This window comes from Pagrus major, chromosome 11, assembly GCF_040436345.1.
Source record: "Pagrus major chromosome 11, Pma_NU_1.0".
Lineage (NCBI taxonomy): Eukaryota > Metazoa > Chordata > Actinopteri > Spariformes > Sparidae > Pagrus > Pagrus major.
Window position 1 is genome coordinate 22,620,826 of NC_133225.1, and position 26,256 is coordinate 22,647,081.

At 40.4% G+C, this 26,256-nt stretch overlaps 2 protein-coding genes across 3 annotated transcripts in view; both read right to left on the bottom strand.

The window, feature by feature from the left end:
• Positions 1 to 6,287: 6,287 nt before the first annotated feature.
• LOC141005157 (uncharacterized) lies at positions 6,288 to 16,198 on the bottom strand. Its single transcript, XM_073476930.1, has 10 exons — positions 16,131 to 16,198; positions 12,313 to 14,132; positions 11,268 to 11,373; positions 10,881 to 11,028; positions 10,653 to 10,700; positions 10,356 to 10,433; positions 9,785 to 9,922; positions 8,551 to 8,634; positions 8,094 to 8,144; positions 6,288 to 7,775 (listed from the first exon to the last, which is right to left on the bottom strand). The coding sequence occupies exons 2-10, from the start codon at positions 13,841 to 13,843 to the stop codon at positions 7,665 to 7,667; spliced, it is 2,295 nt and encodes a 764-aa protein (XP_073333031.1). The 5' UTR covers positions 13,844 to 14,132; positions 16,131 to 16,198; the 3' UTR covers positions 6,288 to 7,664.
• Positions 16,199 to 16,681: 483 nt separating this feature from the next.
• Positions 16,682 to 26,256, bottom strand: part of anos1b (anosmin 1b) — a 48,134-nt gene continuing 38,559 nt past the window's right edge. For both annotated transcript variants that reach the window (XM_073476763.1, XM_073476762.1), the window contains exons 8-15: positions 25,334 to 25,577; positions 22,284 to 22,422; positions 20,679 to 20,915; positions 20,351 to 20,445; positions 19,354 to 19,516; positions 18,717 to 18,949; positions 17,838 to 17,981; positions 16,682 to 17,706 (exon numbers count right to left, since the gene is read on the bottom strand). In XM_073476763.1, the coding sequence (XP_073332864.1) occupies positions 17,841 to 17,981; positions 18,717 to 18,949; positions 19,354 to 19,516; positions 20,351 to 20,445; positions 20,679 to 20,915; positions 22,284 to 22,422; positions 25,334 to 25,577 (1,252 nt within the window). In that variant the 3' untranslated portion in view covers positions 16,682 to 17,706; positions 17,838 to 17,840. The remainder of the gene's footprint in view (positions 17,707 to 17,837; positions 17,982 to 18,716; positions 18,950 to 19,353; positions 19,517 to 20,350; positions 20,446 to 20,678; positions 20,916 to 22,283; positions 22,423 to 25,333; positions 25,578 to 26,256) is intronic.

Genomic DNA, 26,256 nt, shown 5'->3' on the forward strand with positions numbered 1-26,256 from the left:
TGGCAACTAGGTTGCTTTAGCCAGGTGCCCACAGTGAAACAGGTTTTACTGGCTGTAATTGATCCTCCTGTTCATGCTGACTATTAGTTTCCCTCCTAATAATGAGCTTTCAGCGTAAGAAATGGGGTACACCATCCACAGTCCTGAGACTTCATTAAGTCTACCAAGCGGATATCTTCCAAAGTTACTGCCTTTTTAGTATGTAAATCCCCTTTGTGTAACACCAAAAGGGAAGTTTGGACTAAGAAGACTGTAACTTTGCAAGATATCCACTTGTTTTGACGATCTCAGACTGGTGAGGCCTCATACAGTGAAATTGCCTTGGGATCAGACCTCTTCAGCATCAATATGAACAGGAGGAATGAATATGGCAAGCAAAACATGTGTCACTAGCCCTGTTTGCATAAAACGTCTACTGAATTTTATGCGGTGTAGGCTACATGGCTATGTCACACACAGTGTGGATGTAAAACAGAGGCTAGAGGTACAGTAAACAGACCAGGAGACAAAATGGAGAGAGGTCTTCTGGAATTACTTTCAATAGGGCAAGTTGTAATTGTTCTTGCATGTCAGCTAGCATCGGCCATGTTGCATGTTGTCTGGAGACAGCGAAGAAATGCAATGATTATAATGCAGACAGCGGAAACAGCTGATCAGTCGTGCGAGGGTACAAACTTTTTTGCAAATAAGAGGAAGTTTCCATAAAATTTCTAATGCGATGTTCTTCAAAATGCTTTATGGAAACATGGCTACTGTTTATATGGTCAGCTGATTGTTAACTTGACAAATTGTGAATCTACAGTATCCTTTGACGTGATTAAGTTATTCTGGTGTCACATGTCTCTTGTGTCCTTTATGTACTTGCTTGTGTTGGGTAATGTTACAACTTTACGTTTCTTCAGGTTAATTTTTTTAATTTCAAAGTTTCAAAGTTATGCTCATGCTCTGGTTAGGTTTAGGCACAAAAACCACTTGGTTAGGGTCAGATAAGATAATGTTTTGGATTAAAAAACCTGTTTTGGTAGCAACAAACACGGCTGGAAATTGTCCCAAGGTCTCCTTAAATTATCCAGTGGTTCATACAAATGTGAACAAATGAATGATTTGTAGAAACATTAACTGCCGACATTTTATTATGGCATCTGGGCTGCACAAACATAAGAGTTTGACCACAATGTACAGTATAAGATCTTAACACTATTCTGTTGTATATGACTGATACTGAAGTGGTGACATAAAAACACAGTAAGAGACGTTTTGATGTATTTTATATCTGTTGAAAACTGAACTCCAGGCTACTTAAAGAAAGGAGCTTTTAAGAAAAAGAAGATCATTTTGTGTGCTTTGGTGGTTGTTCACTGACTATAAATTAAGAGAAATTGGGTTTCCAAAGAGATTGGGACACACGCACATACTGTATCTGAATAGTCCTGTAACTCAATCTGACTTTCTCTTCATTAAATCCTTATCCATGTTTTACATAACTACTTGCAAAGTCTTATATCCACACTGAGCCTTTTGGCTAATATCTGTGATTAGTGCGTACTTCCTGCAGCACCGACCTCGTCAGATCTTCCAAACCGTCCATCTCTATTTCTCATCCCTTAATCTGACTCCCTTCAGTGCTTACTATATCCATCTCAGTGTCTTCTTAAGATCCAAACTCTCCTTCTCTCCCCTGCTCTGAGCTTTATTCTCCCTTTCTGACCTTCCTTTCAATCTCTCCAAAATAAATCCCTCTGTTCGTACCCACTTCAATTCACTCTTTCTGCCAAGCCCCTCCTCCCTTTCCCATTCCTCCTGCAGAGAAGTTTCACTGAAACTAATGAAAGAAATCAATCATTAGCCCCAGTAATCAATAAAATAATCAAGGGTAGTAGTATGAGTTGCTCTGTATGAGTAAGGCTCTTGCAGCTCTGGAGAAAAATCTGGTCTGTTTCCTTTTTTAATACAGCTGTTCAGAGGGAAACAAAATGTCGAGGCGTCAAGTCAAAATGTCCTGCAGGGCTGCTTCGACTGTGCGGACTCATCTAATGAACTGACTGTATGGCTACATCAGGGACTGTGTGACACCTGCCAGGCATGACAGGCACACATGATAGGGGTAATAACATAATCCGACAGAATGGTTTTACCTCGAAGCAGCTGCCAGATGACCTGAATAGTTTTTATCTGAGAGTTCATACTTCTATTATGCGCTTCTTTCCCCCCTCTAAGGATGCCATTTCTATGATTTTTCCAGGTCTGCTTCTATAATGGACATGAATGTAAAAGGAGACTTGTTATGCCTTTTTTCAGCTTTTTGCATGTAAGAACTGATTTCGCACATCTGCTCCGTTGCTGGCAGCAAAGACCAGCACATTTTAAACAAGGGACCACAGCATTTCAACATTAGCAAACATGAAACCACAGGATATTTTTAAAAAGAAAGACCAGGGCAAGATGACAGAAATGTCCCCACAGCGACTGGAAAACTGTTGAATTGTTTGTTTGTGTTTTATGCATTGTCCACACTGATATGGATATTTTGCTAAAGGAATAGATGCCTCTATAGTGCTTTTTTTTTTTTTAAAACTCCAGTGGGGGCTGTGCCAGAAAGGTGTTAAATCAAAGGTAAGGAAATATGCGTCTACTGTGTATGTTTTAAAGTCAGTGCCAAAGGGGAAATAATTCACTGCAGATGCTCAGAATGTTCTTCTCTGCAATTTAACTTACCTGTAATGTAGAGTTTATTGCCACCCATTGGCCCCGGCATATCTGTTACAGCATTTTTAAACGTTTTCATGTTCTCGTGTATACAGAGATATTTTGCAAAAACTGAGCTCATGTGGACAGGATTTTATTTTTAACAGAGGGGGGAGATATCTGCTTAGAAAAGTATCTGTATTAGTGTGTACATACAAACTAAATACAAACTAAGCTAACGAGGGGATGAGTTGCAGCTGGAGTGAGGCAGAGAAACACAGGTGAGGGTAATGAATGGAAAAACACTACATACAGGGAAGGAGCTGATAGGCTGAAAAAACCCAGGGAAGATGGAAGAGCTAATAAAGGAGATGTAGTGCAGGTGTGAAGGGAAGGCAGACTGGGGAAGAACTCAGGTAACAGCGCTGAGCTAATCAAACAGACACAAAACAGGTGTGGAGGGAAAATCAGGCTGGTGAGGAGCAAAACAAGGAAACAGGAGGGAAAGCAGAACACTGGAAAAGGGCAAAAGACACCACAAAACACACACACAACAAAGCGACCGGGCCATGACAGAGGGGGGATACAGTACTGCAGCAAAGGAGAGTATGAGAAACCTCCTCTGTTTTTTGAGCATTAAAGCATGTATGCCTATTCTAGTAGTAACCTATTATAAAATTATGTGCATAAAATGTCTCCTTTACATGCTACAACGCTTTATAGACACACAGTGGAAAAGTTCAGGATCAGATCAGAGAATGTGCTTTCATGCATTTCGTCCTGACACAAACTACAGCGAAATTTGCCCCAGTTCCAAAAACATGACCTCCTAATTATGTGTTGGACGCAACTAAGATTCTCTGTTGGATTTGGATCTTCCTGGTTACAGTGAACAGGGTTTAATAATGAGCTTCCTGTCAAACCTCTGTCCACATGGAAAAGTGGAGCAGTCCGGTAAGGAAGCCCTGAAGGGCCTGACATGTCTGTACTCTGTTCGGAGGGAAGCAGACCAGAATTGTCTTTGGAGAGTCATTAAATTCTTTGACGTGACTTTGATGTAATCTAAAGAACTATAAACTTGCTAAAACCTTTTACTGTTACAGATTCATGGTGCCCAAACAAAAGCAAGGCATGCCAGAGACTCCTCAAACACTAAATGTTTTAATGTAATGAGAGCTGGCTCCAAGCAGTTGGCACTTTACCCTGTAGCACTTTACTTCGACTGGTTCTTACTGTTATGCTTTTAAAACTTCAATGCAACTCCAAGTTAGTGGCAGGGGTTTTATTTATCATTAGTGATGACTGTATTTTGACCCTGCTCAGTTATTTATTTGAGTTTTATTTTGGTTTCATTGTCCTATTTGTGGGATGTTTTAATACATTTTGTTTTATGTGCTTTTTATGAGTATTTTTAGTGCTGGCTGCAAACCAAATGTCCCTTGGGACACTAAATCTGAAGTTGAAGTTGGGGGCTCCAGACAGATAGGCATCAGATAGACTAGAGGGATTTTTCCAAAAAGACAAACAGAGGCCAGTGGAGTGAATCCCAGCCAACATTTACCCAACTCTCACACACAGGAAGAGCAGCTTTCTCCTGCCTCTTATCAGCTCATCCTATTATAGTTTCCCCACATTAGAGAGATAAAGCAGAGCTTAGCAGCACTTAACCTGCCTGTATAGAGCTAAATTAGATTTAGCGGGGAGTGGAAGACGCAGACACCCACTACTGCACGTCCTTCTCACCATTACAGCCAACCTCCATGATGTTGCTTAAACCAAAGGAGGCATAGCTGGATTCTTATGTTAGTGGTGTAGCTCTAAAGATCAATATGCCACTCAGTTAGTTGGTTGGTTGGTCAACAGACCTGTTGGATGGATTGCTTTGAACAGACATTCACTGATGCCAAAGGATGAATCCTTATATGACTTTGATGAACCTACAACCTTCCATTTAACCCCATCAGGACAAAATATTAATCTGTTGCTCATGGTTGAATGGATCTGATTGATCAGAAAACACACAACAGTAGCAACTTGTCAATCACAGTAGCCACGCCCCAAAGGCATACCCTGCTTGATCATCTCATTTACAAACTGTTTACTGAGGTAGTAAACCAAGTCAGAAGTAGAGTAATTTTCCCATAAATTCCCATAAAATATGACTTCTTTTTGAAACCAGTGGAGTCACCCCCTGCTGGCCATTAGAAGATTTGCAGATCTTAGTTGTAAAAAGTATCCAAAAATCATACTTAATATTAGAATAGTACTCAAGTAAAAGTCTTACGATATCTGATATCAAATGTACTTAAGCATTAAAATATAATTGTCTTTTAAAATTGAAATCAAAAGTACATTATTCAGATATTTACATGTATGTATACACTGTATACTACAGGTCAGCCAATTATCGACCTGACCAATTATCGGATTCAGCGTTTTTCTGATGATCTGATCTTTTTTTGCCATCCAATTGCCAACAAATAAATGAATTTAAAAATGTGCTTCTCTGATGCAAAGTCCCTAGTAACTCAAGTTATCAAACAAATGTAATGGAGGGGAGGTATAAAGAAGCAGAAAATGGAAACACATTCCATCCCTGATTGAGGTGCACAGAAGGGCACGGCCCCCCATTGAAGGTTGATTGTGTGATTGTCTTCTGAGCCCTTCAGTGACTCCATTTACAACAGCACAATGTTGTGAACGTGCTGAATCCAATCAAACAATCAACTGTAATACAGCTGGCACATAGATTTTACCATATCTGAAGAAAAACACTCCCCCCACAGGCACATAATTAGCATGAAACTGTCCTTAAAGGTCAAACAAGCCTGTGTTATACTAAGTATGATATCAAAATAGATCATCCACCCGCCGGTGTCCCTACTGAAATGCCCTTGGGCAACACACTGAGCCTCAATCCTGCTCCAGGGCCACTGACATTTTTATGACCTTGTGTTGTGAATGGACACCAGGAGAAAAAAAAGTAGTAAAAGGTGACCATGCCAAGAGGATGATTGCTGATGTAGGCCCCCCTCTTGTGGTAATTACATAGTAATACAGCATGTATTAGGCCCTTAGCTACAGTATACTGATCCTCCACTGATTATGTTTATCAAATGAGATGCTTTAAGATTTTAATAACCTGCAAACGCAGAAATCTGAACACAAAAAACTAAACTTGAGATTTCGATGCAGAGATGACAACGATGAGAAGGTGATCTTCTCATCTCAAGGTGAAGTCACTCTCACACATCTACAGAGGAACGGCAGATTTAAATTGAAGGTCCCTGCCTTCATCTGCTAACTGAAAGCTGGGGTATAAAGTCAGAATTTACTGTATGTTCCCCTGAGTTTTACTGATATCAGTAAAACTCAGGGGGATATACAGTAATCAGAATTCCTCTCCTTACTTGTGGCAGGGACATTTATTTATTTTTTAAATCGATGCTGGTTCTCAAGGGCAGATAGAGGAGGAAGAGGCACTCCAGGATAAATGTAGCTATCAGTGCATAGGACTTGGTTTGAGGGGATTTTTTTCCATTTGGTTAATCACATCAGTACGCTGCTCATTTAAAACTAATCAAGGAAAAGGCTGCAACAAATTTCCCAGCAGTATTGGCCTTTTTAATAACAACAATAAAAACAGTTCAGAAACAATTGTGGTTTTTAGCCAAAGCAAGCATGTACAGTAGTAGGCTGGTAAAAGTACAATACAATCTGTAAATACATATAAGTGAATATAACAACAAAATCCCAGTTGGACAGAAGATTTAATCAAAATAGCTGAGGTCCACTTGGTTCTCCGTCAAGACGCCACTCTCCTGTGCTAATGCATCCATGTGAAGAAGCAGGCCTCGACAATATAAAGTCACCATGGAGAAACTCCTTGGCTAAAATAAAAAACGGTGGTCTTCATATCAGCAGCAAGCTCTGAAGCTTAACGTGAAACTTACCATCCAGCATGAGAAGCTATTTCTAACTCAACATTGATGGATTCAAATGTAAAATATTACCAAATGATGACTTTCAGCTGAAATGGCTGGAAAATGCTTGTGCAAAATCTACCATAAGGATGCGATCACAGCAAAACAAAGAAAAAGCATGATGGAAAAACTGGAATTATAGTAGGAAATTATTTGGAGTAAAGAGTCAAAAACCTGATTCTTTAAACAAAAACTAACCTTGAAAAATGATATCCCTGTTTCAAGCCACAGCCAAAACATGCCTGTACGGTGCTCGAGCTTCACCCTGCGAGGCAGCCAGGAGTAACATGAACAGTACATTCAGATGATTCTCTAAACTCTTCGATGGGTAGGTCTCTAACCGTGCAAATATCTGTAGTCCGAGAGAACATAACCAACTCAAACCTTCAAGTTTTAAGTGAACGGTTGGTCCACTGAATCTCACATCCTAGCATTATTAACATGTTAGAAAACACACGTGACTGTAAGAATGATACTGCTGTCAAGTCCAGCATAAAACTAACAGTTAAAATCATCATTCAGATTAAAATGGCCATGCAGGAGGTAAGGCCACTCCATTTGGGATGGGAGGTCCGTCCCATTGGTCCAGGCTGGTCCAACGCCTGTGTCTTCAGTCCTAGTCAGAGCTCCCTTGTGTCCTTAAAGGTGGCTATTTGGCCATGTGGTTGAAATCCACTGGGGATGGTAGATGCAGAACGCAAAGCAACCTGAAGGGTACGGGTCCAGCATTTTTTGTGGGTCAGTAGAGGGGGCCACATCAGTAGTTCTTTGCATGTTTGCAAGTAGAAATCTGCTTTGCTACAGACTGTTATTGAGCTTCAAAAGTCACCAGAAATCCAAGTGACCAGCCACTCTGCTGTCAGTCCGACAGGCAGTTTGGGCTCCCTGGAATATGTTGTGTTAGCTTATGTAACAGGCTGTCTGGCAGACTTCGACAGACCATCTCATGTAACCCAGCAAAAAGTCAGTGAGAGAGGGCGACCATTATTCACTTGTTCAATCGTCGAGGCGACAGTCACACAGCTCCTTGTAGATTCGCTTGCGGATGCGAGGCATGTCCTCCTGACTGAACAGCAGAGGCTGCTTCACAGACAGACAACGGCAGTACTGACAGACCAAGACAGAAAAGACAAGCAGTGAGGGAAAATAATCCACAACCACAGCCACATTAAATGACAGAAGCTTCTCTCCGGTGTCTTTAGCCCCCTTGGGGACCTGAGCAAAGATCAAATTGTGTCGAAACCCGGGGCAGGAAAGACACTGGAGACACAGCTCCAGTTTATTTATTTTTCTGCCAGGGAACAGACAGATAAAACAAAGAGAGGAGGCAAACGGTGACAAGATATGGGGCAAAGAATAAGAGAAATTGGTGATGAACGAAGGGGAGGAGGACAGATGTAAAGGTGGGAAAGAATAATGTCTCACCTCGAGGACAAAAACTCCACAGTCACTGTCGTTTTTCTGCTGAGGAATACCCTGAGGAGTCAACAAGTCACAGTCAAGCAGGGAGCCCGACAAACAAAGAGACCGTTACAGCTTTAGGACTGAACAGTTTATGTCTCTATGTATTTACTGTACATAAATGCAACTGTATTATATGCTCTACTTTGATGTACTGTTCAGGGTTCATAAACTGATTAAAGTAAATCCAACTACAGCAGTAAGAACTACAAAAATGTAATTTTGCTGTAATTTGCATTAATGTACAACATATTCAGTGTCCTGCAGATATGTTTTATTAGTCTTCCATTTATTATAATCAACTTGGTAATAAGACAGCAGCTTCCACTTTTACCATCTGATTAACATCCACTGTGCAAAGCAATCCAAAGGTTTTCAGGACACAAAGTGAACACAGCATGAGCATTAAAGTCAGCGTTACCTTGATGATGGTGATCTTCCAGCCTTTCTGAAAAGCTGTCTGTTTCTTCTCTTTGGCTTCAGACAGAAGGTACTTCATAATGTTCTGAATAGAGAAACACACACACACACACACACACACACACACACACACACACACACACACACACACACACACACACACACACACACACACACACACACACACACACGTAGACAACAGAGTTATTAGAGAAAATGGTGCTCTTATTTTGTCGCAGCAGCAAAACAAATGTCACATTTCCACTGTAAGACAGTAAATGCATCATTTGTTTTTGAAATGCTCAGTACTTTCAAACATTTTCAACAAACTTTTATCCAACACATCCTGCACACTGGCCTACCAACACTGACTTTTGAAAAATACTTGGTTTACAAAAGGTAACATAACAGGACCTTAAAGCCTCTGTGCACCATTTTCTACAAAGCTGTTGGGTCAGCTACAGCAACACCGCTTGATGGTTTCTACTTGTTACGGGTCTTGTTGTAGTGCTGGTCAGTTTCAAAAACCTGAATAAGAACCTCCTTATTTTGGGTCAGTTGTCCAAAATGGTACATATTTGTAAATAGCTAATTATTCTGATGGCAGGGAACTCAAACTCAAAATTTTGCTGATTTTACAGTAGTTTTTATAGCATAGTAATAGTATATTGAGATATTAATAGTATTGAAACTCTTGTGACATTCAAACTCTTTCAAGCAACGTGAATGAAACACAACAATCAACAAGAAATTTCTCTTTGAAGCATTAATCAACTAACTTACTATCACCATAATTATCTGGTCCAATACAGCCTTAAGATGAAAAACCTGAATTTCTACTGAAACCCACTGGTACATTCTGACGGTCTGCTGTTACTGACATCAAATCATAGACCGTATAAGAGAAGTGGATGTCGCCTTCTGGTCTGAAAAGTGAAGCCAATGCCGAGGAGCCTTAAACCTGCATTCTTCCTGATGGCCAGCAGGGTGTGTCCAAAACCCCAAGCTGGTGATAAGTCAAAAATTCCAACGAGGTTTCAGAATGGTAGTCCAATGGGTCACAATAGCCATCTCCACTTCTTTTCTACAGTCTATGCAACAAACTGAGAAAACAACTATTCATGTCATGATGTCTCATATTGTTTTATTCTCTGCTCACAGAGATTCAAAATCAACAATAATCAGAAACAAAAAACTCCCAACCCAAAGACTTCAACATGCACAGAGGCACTCACATCTGTGGTGTGTCTGAAGACGATGCCTTGGCTATCATAGTAACTGATGGTTTTGGTTGCCATGGTGACCGTGATGAGAGACCAATGGATTTCTAAATGGATGGGAATTAGCAACAGCCACTTGGAGAACAGGTCAACCTGAAATATTCAACAAATTAACATACACACCGATTAGAGATCAAATTATCAGGAAAATATAGTTTTGTGTGTGACAAAGACCTTCCAAAAGCCACAATCTGCAGGATAAACAGGTTTATCAGCATTTCTGTTTGACACTAGATAATTATTTTACTTCCTTTACTTGCACAGCTAGCTGGAAATTGTGCTTTCGAGAATTAAGGAACATATTTCACATGACAGATAATTAATTTATGTAGTTAGCAAATTGAATTCAGACTGTTTGCCAACAAAAAAATCTAGTTTTCTGCAGCAACTAAGCCACTGCTACTACTGAGCCCAGATTCTGAGAAGCAAATCAAAAGCCAGAAATAAGAGTGTAACTGTGATTTTAAGGTTCAGCTATTGGAAAACTGTCAAAACCGCTGAAAAATAATTCCAATGTCCTCCTTACTTTTTTAGTCCATCTCTTCACGCCTTCATAACCCTTGGCAACCAGCTGCTTGTGGAAAAAGCTGTTGAAGAAATGAACCTGTGAGAGAGAGAGAATAAAAGCATTAACACATTACACAGTCGAAAGGTCATCTATCTGTTAAAACATAGCAAAAGCTATTATCTCAACAGTCTTGAAACAATACATTTGTTAGACTTCTACAGTAATCCCTCTTTATATTTTATAAATGCATTTCTATATCCTTTCAGGCTGGATGAAAAATCTGCATTTCAAACCTACAAACACACCCTCACTTACCTTGTGTTGTGTCGCCTCCATGATGAGTTCTCCATACATGTTGATAACCTAACGAAGACAGAAGTTTCAATAGAAGACTGACCAACATCACTGAAACTACTAACATGATATTTCTTCTTCCTAATTATTGATGGATTCAACTTTTAAAGTACATTTCTTGTTAGAAGGCTTGACAGAGTGAGAAGAAGTGTGATGGAGGCAAGAATGCCTCTCTTCATCCTTCCTCACCTGGTCATTAAGCCAGTTCTGTTCCTCCAGTGTGCTGAGGTCCTCCAAGCCCAGGGTGTGTTTGTTATACGTCACCATGAAGCCTGCAATAGGAGCAGAGGCCAGCCCTGCCCTGTACCGAGTCATCTCCTTTTTGATGTCAAGTCCCCTAAAACATCACGAGGAGAAACGTAGGAGAAAAGGCGTTGCCACAGGGTCAAGGATTAAAAATAACATTGAAAAAAAGGGAAGTCTTTCACAGAAATGAAACTGCTAGTTTATTCTAGCCGGGTGAAGCACTTGCTGCTGTGTACAAATTTCACATCTATCATAGAAAGACTGTGGCTGAAAATAAACATATGAAAACCTTTAAGCATTCAAACAGACTGATTTTGTGTGCATACTAACCTTTGGCTGAGGTCAGAGTTGCCTTTCTTCTTCAGGTATTCCAGGACATCAGTCTCACTGAGAGGAATGAAACCGCCGTACTTTAAGTAGAAACTCTCAAGAAACTCTGAAAGAGAGGAAGTCAACATCACTGAATCAAGACATTGTTCAGAGGATGAGCAGTTTTGTAATTCTGATGTTAAAAGACAAATTTAAAGAGTCCTTTTTTTGACAATTGAAGAATTGTAATTTGATCATGTCAAGCCATTGTGCTCATAATTTTAAGCATCATTACATGTTGTAGATTTATCTTGAGTAAATTTACACACGATGATATTTGCACATACTTTACCACTTGTCACTCAAACAGTTTAGGCTTTGTTTGTGTCAAACTTGCAGTCCTGTTTATTTACTTTCCCTTCAAATACCAGCAATGCCAACGAGAGACTGTCCCAGAAGAAAAACCCAAAGCCTCAATCGAAGATGACAGAACTATGTGTGTGCATGGATCTGCCTTGTTTATTAATGCTGTCACTTGAAATTGTAAATAAGAACGAAAATCTGATTCAGGAAACATGCAGACAACTGATTTGTTAATACCCATGTAAATATTTTGGTGAATCAGGGTCGATCTTAAATTAGATATGCGTCCTGAAAGCTAAAATATCTATTGCCGCCCTTGACTATTTGTTTTGTGTAGATAAAACTGGAACTGACCAAGAAATCAAAATAAAACATGAGAAGAATTTGTGCATTTCATAGTGAAAATGGTGTTGACCACACATACATTTAGGATCTACCCAGGAAATTTAGATCTTATTTTAGAAATAACAAAACATCTTGCAGTTCTGGCATACAAAGTAGTCAAAAAAGTAAAAAAGTCTGTGTATGTAAACGAGGCCAGGTGTTTTATGAATGTCATATGACAGAAAGACATACTCTGCACATATTTCTGTCAGTTTGTGTGTAAAAAAATCAAAAATGTACTTCATGTTAACATAGATGATAATGACTATATTCATGAAGAGGAATACACTAGCGTTGTGACTATAAAAACAAATCTTACCATGGATCGTATCAGTAAGCTGCTCCAGGCTGTCTTCCTCATCCTGCATCTTTCCATCAACATTTCCTCCAATTTTGCCCAACACTTCTTCCATCTGCTTCTTCTCCCAGGTTCCAGGCTGACAGTACAGCCTGTGGTCCCTCAATGCCCAGCAGTGCTGCATGTTGGATACTGAAATAGGGCTCTGGGGTGGAGGAGCAACCCCAGCCGGACGAGTAGTTTCCACCTCCATAAGAGTGGTGCAGTGGTCCTCATTTGTTAGTGTGGTGATGTTTCCGTTGGACAGAATTACTGGTCGGGACACTAAGACTGTCCTGTCAGGATTCTGGTCCACCTGCATCTCAGAGTCGAGGTCCTCAGGAGATCCTGACCTTGAAGCAGCACCTGACTGTCCATTTTCCATTTCACTCATGATCAGGTTGTACTCCTTCACGTCCTCTTCAGGTTCGGTGTCAGATAGGTTTACAGTGTCTCCATTTCCAAATGGAGATTCAACTGTGGTAGGGACAGTCTCCTCTCCATGGTTCATCTCTGCAACATGGTTGTTTGGCCGCTGCACTAACATTGACTGAGGTAGGGTGTATGTTCTAGAACTGATGAAAACACCGCCTAAACCTCCCCTCTTTAGTCCACCTGCTACCTCCATTTTTCCTGCAGACATTACTCCCACCATTCCCCTCCCTCCTCTCCCTCTACCTCTAACTACTGGTGTTCCTCTGCCTGCCATTCCCGACAATCTCATCTCCACATCCCTGCTGTCACCACCTCCTTTCCCTCCTGCACCAGCAGCCCCTGAACCCTCTATCAACATCTCCTCCTTTTTCTGTGCATCCTCTTTCTGTAGTGCAGCAGAGTTCCTTATTGGTCCATCCTGCAGGGAGACCGTGACAGGGAGGGCAGCAGGTGTTTGTGACCGAGTATCAGCCACTACTACAGTTGTTTGCACCCTTTCATTTCTGTCATTATCATCCTCTGCGTCCTCTACTGTCTCCTTGGTCAAATCAAGACTCTCGATATAGTTCAGCTGGCCACCCACTTTCCTTCTCGGGGTGTCCAGGAAGTCACTACAAACCCCCCTTCCTCTCCCTTTCCCCCTACCTCTCCCCTTCCCTCTGCCTGAGGTTTTGTCATTGTGTCCTTTACTGTTGGGGCCACAGCAGTCACAGGCCTTAGGAGTCCTCTTCCTGCCTGACGTACGGCCATTGATGAGGCCTTGAGCAAAGGCTGGTGTCGGTGTCGAGGACTGGGCTGATGCTGAGCTTGAGTTAGTAGCAAGTGCTTTTGCTGGAGTTACAACAGGTGGCTCTGCATCGGCAAGACTTGGAGTACAGAGCTGGGTCAAGTCTGAGTTGGAGGTAAGGTCTGTGGTGAGGAATTTAGTTGGGGTCTTGGTTAGGTCCTGATCTGTGATATCTCCAGGAGGGGGCACTAGAGGAGCTGCTTGCAGAGGAGGTGCAGTAGCAGGAACAGTTAGATGAGGTGATGCTGATGGTGTTGTTTTCATTGGGGATGAAGAGCCGCTGTGAACCATGACGTCCTCTTTTGGCTCTTCAACCCCATCCCCAACTCCCCCTCTCCGCACTCCTGTCCTCTCCTTTCCTTTGGTCCTCTGAATTTTAGGTGTTGTGGTTTGTTCTTTCCCTGGTTTTTATATCCTGAAACGTCTTTCCAGGTTTCTTTTGCTGTGTCGAAAAGAAATCGTTCTCAAGCCTTTCCCACCACGGAGGTTATTGATGACAGCAGACTAGAACATGGCAGGTAGTGAGTGTTCCTCAGTGATGAGTAGACTCTGTGTGAAACAGTAACACCACCATGGTCTCCTTATTAGAGCAAGTGGGAAATGTGGCGAGGAGAGGAAGAAATGTGAAGAGAGAATAAGAGTCAATGACAGAAATGTTAGTGAGCTCCACTCAATTAGCGATAATATTTAGTTTCTGTGGTTTAATGGTACAAGACTACATGACTCAGGCCTCCTTACACACATAATAATGCAATGATGTCAAATTATGCATAGCAGACCAAGGCAGCCCTGTTTATTAGTTAGTATTAAAACAATCTTTTCCATCTTTTGTCATGTGATAAGTCAGAATTGTATAACCATAGTATTTTTACTGCAGGTGGGATTTTAACTGTGGTGGAGAAAATAAAACTAACTGTCTTCAACAATGTAATTCTGATGTCTGTCTTCTTCACTGTCAAGGACCACTGGAAAGATGTCAATTCTGTGTTAGGATTTATTTGTTTCGAGGACAGCTTAAAGAATAAGTTCACCAAAAAAATGAAAATGTAGTCAATATCTTTTTCACCCCCGTGCCGATGGAAAGTCAGTTAAATTTTCATAGTCTACAAAACATTTCTGGAGCTTCACAGCATAATAGTGTTGCAGAATTCTCCTAAACAACTGAAGTAGATGGGGACTTGTTCTTAGATGGAAAAAACAATTGAATAATGGGAGAAAAAAACATGAAATGGCTCCTTACAGCTTGTCCAGTCCCAATCCCAAATTGATTTGATGTAAGATGTAAAGACGTAATTTAAAATGTAATCTTCACTAGTGCACCCTGTCTGAAGTGGGTGCATGAGCTTGGCCTCGAGTTGAGGGTGTAAATAACAGATTTACGGGCTTCTCGCAACTTGAATTACGCTAGACCAGCGGTACAGAGACATTTTCTGGGTTGTTTTTTAACATTTTAAAATAAGTCCCCATCTGCTTCAGCTGTTAAGGAAAATGCTGCAATACTGCCAATGTGATGCTCCGGAAATGTTTTGTGGACTATGAAACTTCACCTGACTTCCCATCGACATGAGGGTGAGTAGATAATGCCCGAATCTTCATTTATGGGTGAACTTAACCTTTAACATGTCCAAATAAGATTAATCTCAACGTGAATATCTACAACATGTCAAGTATTTGTCTTCACATGACACTGTCACTCGTTTATTTGCTGTTGACTGTAAGGGCAGGCCTGTGCTTACTAAAACAGTAAAACCAGCCTGAACAAAACAGCAACAACATATGTTTATTAATACTTCTTCATTCTGCTGAGACATTCAGCACAGATATTCATTGACTGTGTGAGACTTGACCAACTGCAGAACTGAAGTAGCAACAACAGTGATGTTATCTTCAATTAACAGGTGGATCACTGTACAGATACAGTATGAGATCCATCTGTTTAAGCTTGCAACAAACTCCCTTTCTGCATAAAACACGTTTGCACAAGTGTTTAACTGGCACTGTGCTACTCATTTTTTAAAGTAATTTCAATGTCACCTTTTCAGAGAGATGTTTTTACGAAACTCACAGTTAGCTAGCGTTAGCAACATGGCAGCGACATTTGACAGCTATTGAGCTGCCAATATTCAGTAGTATGTACATAAATTAGTCATTAGCAGCTTTGCTAGTCATTAGCATATTAGCAGGTGTCCATTAGAATTCGCACAATCAATCAAGTTATTAAGTTAAAGACAAAGTCCGTTAGCTACGCTAATCTAAAACTGAACAGCGGGCTACTGGAGCATGTCCACACATCGTTTAAGAATATAACGTACCGTCAGATAATTTAATAAAGTCAAAAATTACATATGCCAAAGTTTTGCTTCAGTTAGTAATCTCCCTGCAGCTAGCTATGTTAGCTAGCTGAAGCCAAAACATAGGCGAAAACACAAAGCAGCGACTACACACATTTCCTCCATTTTCAGTAGGAAGTTGGAGACGTTTACACACAAAAAAGGAGCTGCGAATAGGTATTTTGAGTGATATGGAGGACAAGCCAAAAGCATGACGAAAAGTGAGAAGAAGAAACATAATACAGTACCTTGTCTAAGAAATAACAAACCGAGTTTCGTCTAACCACGATTTGAAGAAACAACAATCCAAGTTGTCGTCGCTCATTGATTACGTCACGGCGTCGGGATCAGCTTCGGTCGAGTCCGGACATTCTCCGAAGTAACCTTGAGGTTCCTCCTAATGTCTTTTCATTTGATCTCCTGCTTGTACCATCATCGATCCACACAATATCACTGACTTAGATTTTTGAATGGACGGACCAAAAACCTACAGCAATATACTTCCGGTTTCACTTTTTAAGTTTCAGTTTGCTTTTATTTGTATCGCCCCATAATGAATCTGTGTTGCCATAGCAAATAAAGGAAAGTAGTTGATTAAGAGAAGGAAAATAATGGCATCCAATTCAAAATATAATGTGGGGCATGTTATTATCATTATAACTGCAAGATCACTGACACAACAGTTTTTTTGATAATCTTTAATTACAAAAATCTAAGACAGAAAAACAATAAATAAAACTAAAAGTCAAAAAGTAAAGGAAATAAGTACAAAATTATCAACAATAAAATGTCCAAAAAAAGGGTTACATAGAGAGAGCATTAACATGATAATAACTGGTTGCCTGACACCAGTAGTTTCCAACCTTTTCAAAGTAATGCCATTACTTCTGTAAAAAAGAAATTTACCACAGATATAGCTGTATGAACTGTGTAAAAATGTCACATATCATTGAGTGAAATGGGTGTGCCACTATGCAAATTAATGTTGCACAAGGAACTTCAGACAGATTTGATTGAAAAATGTGCTTTTAAAAACATACAAACAAAATATTAAAATATATTTGAGCTTATTTCAAGGCTTCAGCACACCAATGCAGACCCCGAAGATAATGCAACAGATTATGCATTGAAATAAACACAGTCTGATGCTATATATTTCTATTTGTACATAAGGTCAGTGCTATATTTTCTCTACTTGCATGATCAAAAACAATATATAATATGTCTCTTTACAAGTGTCACCTGGCTCCAGTGATGTCAGGTGGTTAGAAATAAACACCAAACATGTACTGATGCAGCCGTGCAAAGAGTCTTTCTTTTCACATACATGTCTTGCAGGGCTGCACTGTGGCACTAATGCCAGGAGGAATCATTTGGAAAATGCTGCATACAAAAATATGGTTTACGGATACATATTTCACTACCAAGACTAAATGTAAGTACCTAGTGCTTTTTAAACTGGCATCATGTACAGGTACAGTTATCTTCTTTACAATTTTTACAAAACAACATTGGCTTGACCATAACATTTGGATTATTGATTGATTAGATGAATTAACAATGTTTATTTCCAGTAGAGTGAGTTTACAACCTCCCTGATGTTTGAAAAGTGATTAAAGTGAAAGAGAAGCAAAGCAGTCAAACAGAGTAGGAAACACTGCGAGTGATCTACTTTACACAGATGAACTTTCTTTATTTTTCCAGCTTTGGTCTTGTTTTCTGCAGCTGAACTGCAATGAAACCATGTTGTGCTGTGGAAGACAGTGGAGAAGTGGATGTAGATAAAGATGACCGTGCTGCTGCAGACAGCGGTGGAGTTTGAGCCTGGAAGAGATGATCAGGGGAATTAAGTGGACAGAAGATAAAAGCATTATATTGATGAACAAATTATGCTTTTTTATAATATAAAGGGTATTATTATATTATAAAGAGTATTAGTGAGAAAGCTTAATTACCTTTCAAAGTGTGGCATTGAGAGCTGGAGAATGTATGGTCTTGGAGACAGCGGCGCCTTTGCTGCCCCCTGCTGTTAGTACCTGGAGCTTCAGCTGGTAAACACTGTCAGCCTGAAGACCGAGAACGGACACCGACCGCTGAGACTGTGGAGGGTGAAGCATGGTGAGTTCACAGTCATACACATACACTATTCTTCCTTCACAGTATCTTAATTTAGTAACACTGATTAAATATTAAAGGATATTTCTGGTGATATTCTATAGTATTCTAATTTTCAACAAATCTGTTACTCTGTCTCTTACATTATTTGATTTCCATAGCCTGTCTTTGTCAACATAAATCGTAAAAAAGTGGGTCATGATTTTATACTTTAATGAGATTCAAAAGAGGCTGAATAATCTTATAAAACAGCTGGTTACTGTCATTCTTAGCAAACATTACGCAAACAGGAGTAAATAGTGCATTTTTAGGGACTACTTTCACCCACAGATTTGGTGCTCTTGCAAGTTTTTCCACCAAGACCAACAGTGTGGCTCATTGACATGTTTTAATACTTTTAAATTAGTTATTATTTTTTAAATGTTCTATTTTCTTTAATGGGACTGTTTACAATAACGAGAACTAAGAATATCAGCAGACTTATCCTTTGTTGTACATTAGGTAAATGCTGTGTCATGATGCTTTTTAACTTCTTTTATGAAATAGCCTTTCTATTTTGTAATGGGTGTTTTTATCCTTTGAATGTTGCCACTGCCTCTTTTTTAGCATAAATTAAAAGGAAAGAAAAAGGAACTTGCCAAAAAGGGAAAAACACACACACACTCTCTCATTTCTAAGGTATTTTCAACACAATGCTGAAACCTCTCCTCGTGTCTCACCGGTGCAATTGTCTGCGTCTGGGAGATAAGTGTGTCTTCCAGCTTTTCCGTTGCCGTGGTAACCCCTGATTGCAGGGTCCAGGTGAACTGGAACCCCTCCACAGCTGCTGGATCCAGTGCCTGCTGGGACATCCTCCAGCGAAGCGTCATGAGCAGGGTGCTGTTGATTTGTTGAAAGTCTGTAGTCAGTCGTTCTGGACGCAGTACCACCTTCCTGCCTGACAGGAGGCGCTCTGACACAAACAAAGGACAAAACATTTCCCTCAGCTATGACAGAACACTCTTACAGACCTGTAGTCCTAAACAGTCAGTCAGAGTTCGATTAGGAAGGTTGTCAACTGAAGTGCATTTAATTAGCTATCTGTGAGCAAAGGTTACTTGGCAAGACTACTGGAATTTTGTGATTATATAAAGTGTTTCATTGTATATGCAAATGTATAAACAGTGTTTTTACATATATTTTTTCAGGTATTACTTTTCCAAAAAAAAAAGGACAAGAGAAACACTTCCTTACACACTTTTAGGGGTTGTATGATTAATAAAGATTAAAGGAGCACTGCATTTTTTTGTGTTTCTGTGCACGTGTGTAAATGTTAATGGATGCACACGCAGAGGTGTGCATGTGTCTTATTCTTACCCTCAGTGTTGCAGGGCAAAGCTTTGCCTCCTCTGACCCTGATGGAGGAGCATGTCGGGGTTGTAACCCAGGCAACAGCCTCTGACCCTGGATCAGCCTTCATTGCCACGCCAACCCGGTACTTACAGGCAAACAGCAGGCCTGTGATGGTGTGATGGGTGCCCTGCAGAGAGAAAATTAAGTCGAGTTAGGAATAAAAAGAGAGACATTACAGTGTAAACTGTACACAGCTGGTTGTTAAAACTGACATATTACAAGGTTCCTTAAAATATACATATTACCTCGATTTTTGTTTGGGAACCTGTCTCTTATAAGCAGCTCGTTAGCTCCATGTTAAAATAAACACTGCAGTCTGAAGCGGTGCTTGGCAGCTTTGCAGGTTGGCGAGAAATGGCATAACTGTTTAAAAAAGGCTTGAACTTCAACTAACAGAAATCACAGTCAGTGACCTCAGCAAATTGTACACAGCACTTTGATATTTATCAAACAGCTGGGTCTGTGATCATTTCAGATGAGAGGTTACCACTGGGACAAGATCTGACGTTGGTGAGTCCAGTTTATTTTGTAACTGGACTCACAGTGCTGTGGGCAGATATCACACAGCGTAGACTCTACCAGCCGATCCTTTAAAAATAGTGCCTCTCCGTTGCAGTTTCAGTTCGTGATTTGGTTTTTAAAAAGAGGTGTTAAGCAGATTTTATTTAATTTTGATGACACAATTAATGGTTGGTGCTCATTGTTGATGTGATTCTGCAAAACACATTCTCATATATCAGTCAAACTATCTACATTTCAGTCTTTGCAACACTCGCAGGCAGACGATGGCAGAGAGACAAAGTTACACGCAGACAGCAGATGAGCGCATTCCAGGCGGGTCTGAGTTATGGTGATGAAATCTGATCTTTGATACACACATAACAGACGATGCTCACACAGAAAGGAGACATCTAAACACAATTTCAGGATCACACATAAAAGCCAGCCAGCGTCGTTTTACCTGCACAGTTGTTGTTCTCTCTGTGCTTGTGAAGTTAGCACTGCAGGTATGTGGACGCCACCGCAAAACGTATGGACCAGGGTGTCTCTGTCTGCCTGTAAAGTAATACAATGACCTTAATATAAACATTACCCAAAAATAGTTTAATGTGTTAATGAGTGATGTTTTTAATTGATTATATATGATATTTTGTTGACCAATGGCTATAATATAATCATCATACCTTCTACTGTTATCTTCTACTTGTCTGTTCGCTGATGAACAAATGTTTGAGTGTCTGTTTGTATTCATTACATACAGGCAGTAAGTAAGTAAGCTGTCTACTCACCATGGTTAGGCCACTTCCAGAACACCTTGACCTGCAGCTGGTCATCATGGTAATGTGGGGCAGCCACCTCCAGTCGCAGGTTGCCAGGGGTGACAGGGTGAAGGGGGGGTTCAGGGTGAGGCAGAGAGGAGGACTGGGGGAGGTCAGAGGAAGTAGAGGAGGAGGATGAGACAGAAGGAGAGGAGGGGAGAGATGATGAAGACGAGGAAGAAGGGAGCTCATTGGAGAAGTCTTCACCTTTGGTGGAGGAGAGGAGAGGAGAGGAGAGGAGAGGAGAGGAGAGGAGAGGAGAGGAGAGGAGAGGAGAGGAGAGGAGAGGAGAGGAGAGGAGAGGAGAGGAGAGAAGAGTGTTACAAGTGGCGGATTTCAAGTCTTTCTTTAGATTGTAAAAAATAAAATAAACAAACTGTGATGATATTAATTGGGTTTTTGTGTCCGTCTTAAAAAACCGTCTCTTAACCGTTCAATTTCTTTTTTTTTGTACTCACACAGTAGCTGTTCTGAATAGCTGGCAACATCCCAAAAACACATCACATCAATGACTGGATGTATGAAACTTTTTATATGGCATGTCAAGTTTATAAATGTATTATATTGTGCTGGGAATCATAATGTGGGGAAGAGAGTGCAGCTGGTAGCGAGCTTTCCCGTTAATTCATTCACTTAGAAACACTAATTGGCTTTATCTGGCCTCACTGACCCTCATTAGCATTGAGTGAAGCCAGACCAATACCGACTGTGTCAAATATTAATACTGCTAAATTATAAATGGCAATATGTTCCATATAAAATTGTTGGTATGTGGTTTGATAATTGAGCTGCAGCTGGCTATAATCCTCTGCTGGGCTGACCGACAGGTCACCTATAAATACCTCTGTTGCCTGGACGACTATTAACATCGCCACTTTCCACAGTATGTGTGTGTTTAAACGGTGCAGCTGTCGAAAGGCAAAATATGCTGACAGTCAGCAAACACAGCAGCTCTGACTAACTAATAATGGCTCTGTTAATGAATGGGTGCTGTGGACTATACATACAGTGTGTACTAATGGCACAGCAAGTTAATGTAATGTTTTTGAAAAAACAGTGTTCTTGAGTGAGTCTCTATTTGGGGTAGGGTTGCTTCAGGAGTCTTTAGGTGGCTGTATTGTTGAATCACAGGAACACAAACAGTACAGCTACAGTTTACTTGTGCAATCCACCTCTGTCTACTGAGCAACTCTTAGTTGTATTTATAGTCCCTTACTGTTTATGTACAAGACAAAACTGTAGAGAGTGGAGTGTTGATGCCCTCCTCAAAACACTTTATTTCGAAGTGACTTTACATCTATCCAGAGACATGATCATACAAACTGTTGAGAGAGGCAATGATGAAAAAGCTGGATTCATTGTTTGTAATATGAAACTGCACACATTTAATATCCAAATAATTACTCCTAGAAGTGAATTACAGCTGTTGTTACAGAGCTCATCCAAGAGGCTTCTTCAGTGAGAGAAGTGAAGAAGCCTCTTGGATGGATCAGTTGCCTACGATATGGCTCTTAGTATTACCATGACCTGGATGGCTGACAATGTTCACCAATGTCTTATGAAGAAGATATTTACCTGTATGAGTTATTGTGGTGAAGACAATTTGGGCTCTGGGACTTTTCAACCTCTTCTGACCCCAGTAGGCCACTGTCTGGACCGACAGGAAGTAGGAAGTAGCAGGCAGCAGACCCTGCAGCCACAGCTCACACTGCGCCTACAACACATCAAAAAATGAGAAAATGAGAGATATCTTTTTTTGGACGGTGGTTTGTTTGCTTCTTCTCAGTCTGTCAGTCTGACTTATAGAAATAGTGCCAAATGAAACCAGTTAACTCTTGTAAACTTGTGTGAAAAACGTCCTTAAATTCAATCACCACTGTAGCCAGCACAGTTATTGCAACCATCTTCAATATCCTTCCTGTCTTCATCATTGTGCTGAGTGTTGTGCGTGCCCTGCGTTGTGACTGACAGTTCCAGACCTGTTCTGCATTAGCCCACTGTTTGACTGACAGCTCATTAACAGGCTCTTAGTCAGTCAGGTCTGTCTATCTGTGATTCGAGCTAGTCACAACAAAGAGATGCTCGGATGATAAAAAAGTCTGCGAGTGCATATGCGTGTGTGAGTGTGTGTGTGGCTCTGTATGTGTGTACACTTAAGACAGAATGAGACAAAAGCAAGTTAAAAGCAGTTTCTTGGTGACCTGCAGACAAAGTGGGGTTGAAGTATTTCCATTACGCTCGAGATAGACAAAACATATGGCCTGCACAGCTGTGTGTGTGTATTTGTGAAACACAGACAGTAAGAGAAGCCTGGATTTCTATTTTGGAGTATAATGTCAGTGGACATTATATATAAGAAGCTGATGTATATTTAAAAGCACTGATTCAGCAGAGGTTTTTCCATGTTTGAGAACTTCCTCCAATTTCCCCCTTTTACTTCAGCTTTAAGGCTTAATCCCTCCAGTCCTGCATACATTCCTGATTGACAGGATATAAGCTTTATACACATCTAGGGAGTGTATTATGGTGTGCTAATGGAGAGCAATAAAATATCAATGCCTTCCGTGATATGGGAACTATTTTAGACAGCGTAGGGATGTTATTCTGGCTCCCGTCTACCTGTTGTGATGCGGCTGCTGTCTCTGTGTGTGGGTAGATGCAGCTGCAAGTAGGAAACACTAGTTAGGGGGCCTCATTTAAATTCCAGGCCTCCCAACCAAGCAGAACAGAGGAGCAGACTACAGATAAATGGCTCCACCAGGCTCAGTCTGGGATCGCCATCACTACTTAGGATAGCCAGGTCCATATGAGAGCACTCGCATTAAAACCTTGAAGCTCTGATGTTTATGCTTTTAATTTTTGTCCCTTTTCTTGAAGTGAATGTTAACCTTAGAGTTGAACATCTGAAGTGCGTGTAAGCCGAAGGATCCTGTGCAAAGGAAGATAAGATTCAGTCACTACCCAGGCAATCATAAGTGTTGCGTCAAAGCTGTAATATCTGCATTGTTAACTGTGATTATGGGTATTTTGCTGCTGATGACTGGACTTAGCTGCATTCTGAACTTATTACCTCATCCTCACACCTATAATCATAATAGAAAAATCCACCCTCTTGACTGTCATTGTTGCATTAAATATGAAGCTGCTGCATTTCTCAAGAAGTTCCTCCTTGAATTGAGCAACAACAACATAGCAACAGTTCCATTTATTACTCTGTAAAATAACTTCACATCCCGTCATTCTCTTCTCTCTCACTAATGCCCTCGGTGACTGACATGTTGTCAGTACATTCCCAGATGCTTCGACTTAAGTTAAACGCGTTATCAGAATGCACGAAAGCCACCCCTCTCGGTTGTAAGTCAATCTACATGGCTAAGCTGTCGTGTCATTTCACCGCTGTAAAGGCTGCACTCTAACAAAGTTATGTCCCATGAAGATAATGGTATGTCTGTCTGACTGAGGAACATATGCACAAAATGTCTGCAGAAGAGGAAAGCGTGCCAAACAGTGATGTTAGGGGGAGTATGTCAAAACCAGATCTGAAGTGGTGCACATTTTAAAATTGTTTGGGTAAATATATCAGCATGTTACAACATAAAACCACATCTAGAAAACCTTAATTACGTTTTATCAACTTTAGTTGGATGTAAGTTTTAAGTACAAAAGATTAGCAACTATGCAGAAAAGCAAGAGCAGGTTTTTTCATTGCCTCATTTTTGATCATTTGGGACTTATTCTCCACCTAATTACTAGCCACAGGACATTAATTAACTTGGGATAATCATTAAATGTCTAATATTAAAGGGGAATCTGGTATTTTTAAACCTGGGCCCTATATTTACATGTTTTGCTGTGTAAATGTTTCATACTTGCGTGCAAATATGGGAGTGTGTAAGCCTTTTTTGACAATGTGCAGAGATCACAATACAATTTAGATATCAATGGGATATTATGTGGCCTATATGAATCGATCACTGAGTTCATATGTGTGTTTCAGATGTGTGAACACTGCACAGAAAAGGGGAAAATAATGGAATTGGGATCACAATAAAATTTTGCAATTTCAGTTATTCAGCCATGAAAATATCCATGTCACACTTAGAGTCATTCTTTTATAATGACATTTTATACAGATAATGTTGAGAGCAGGATGCTTGTAGGCATCCAAATGTATATAATCACTACGGTATTTCCTTCAGCATACAACGTAATTAAACTGTTAAAACATGCTTTTTGCAGAAAAAGTATAATTTCTACAATAAAATCTTTAAAATGGCACCTGCTCCTTCTCCCTCATTAAAATTTCAGAATATATGAATATGTATACATTTTTCATTTTAAAGTTTTACTCCTGGACAAACGATGTCTCAGTGTTGGACCAGGATTGGCCTCCAAACTGTTTGTGATGTCACAAATCATGCTTGTGGGCCCACCTTTTCAAATCACGTTTTCAGTGAGCACAGAGAAAATTTACACATTCAGGAATGAACGTGAAAACAGCCTTTTAGTGTCAACCTCTGCACTTTCATCATTCTGCACAGTGAAGCTCAAACATTCAACGGTAGGAACAAGAAGAAAACACATATTTTAGACTGAAGGGAGACTTTATAAAAACATTTCCTTACCCCCTGAGTCACTCTGCTGTTGCTCTCCTTTTTACCCTGTTCTGGTGTGCGTGAGTGTGCAGGACGTGTGTGCATGTTACTGTGCACTGTATGTGTGTGTGCATGCAGAGTGTGTGCGTGTTTGTGCACTGTGTGTGCATGTCGAGGCATCCAGGTGACTCTGTAGTTGTGGACTGGCAGGTCTCCCTCTCTGGGGGGCTCCCAGCTTAATAAGACCGCCACTGTGACCCCACTTCCCCTCGACCTGAGGAGAGACAGCCGCAAGTCAAACAACGTACCAACCTGGATGTAAACAAATTCACGGTAATGAAGCAGAAAGAAAGGTACTTCCTTAGAAGTTTAGAAGGAAATGTTTTTGAACACGTTGCAGTGAGTGGCAATCAAATAGATTCAATACTTGTTTCTCAATTGCGTTAAGTGTTGGGTTAGCTATCTCTCATTTATTCTATATCTGTGCAGTATAGCCTCAAACATTTATGACCATGTTGAACAGAAGCTACAATTTAAATCCTTACCTCTGTTATTAAATGTGCATTGGAATTTCTCTGCTGATCCAAGACATGGTCTGAACTTTATGTGACCTTGTTTAGCATTACTGCACACAAATAGAAAACATACTGCAATATATGATTGAACAAGGATGCACTGTAATTTGCATCAGTCGGATAACGACTATCCGCTGGACCACATTTTATGACTAATTGCCCACATCTGCAGCCTGCAGTTCTAAAAGAATGCTTAGCAACTAACCCAGCAAGGAAAACAGCAAATCAATTAATCTATTTAAAGGGGACTGCCAATATTTTTAATCATGGGCCTTATATTTACATGTGTTGGTGTGTAAATGATTCATATTAACTAAAGGTTTTGGAACTGGACCAGTAGATCTCACCGGACGAGTAGACCTCAGCTGGGAGGTGCAA

Excerpts from the sequence above, each read along its gene's own strand:
- LOC141005157 (XM_073476930.1), bottom strand. The coding sequence starts at position 13,843 with ATGGTTCACAGCGGCTCTTCATCCCCAATGAAAACAACACCATCAGCA. Across the intron at positions 11,374-12,312 it reads GCTTACTGATACGATCCATG|AGTTTCTTGAGAGTTTCTAC; the intron begins GTAAGATTTGTT and ends CCTCTCTTTCAG. Across the intron at positions 9,923-10,355 it reads TGAAGAGATGGACTAAAAAA|GTTGACCTGTTCTCCAAGTG; the intron begins GTAAGGAGGACA and ends TGAATATTTCAG.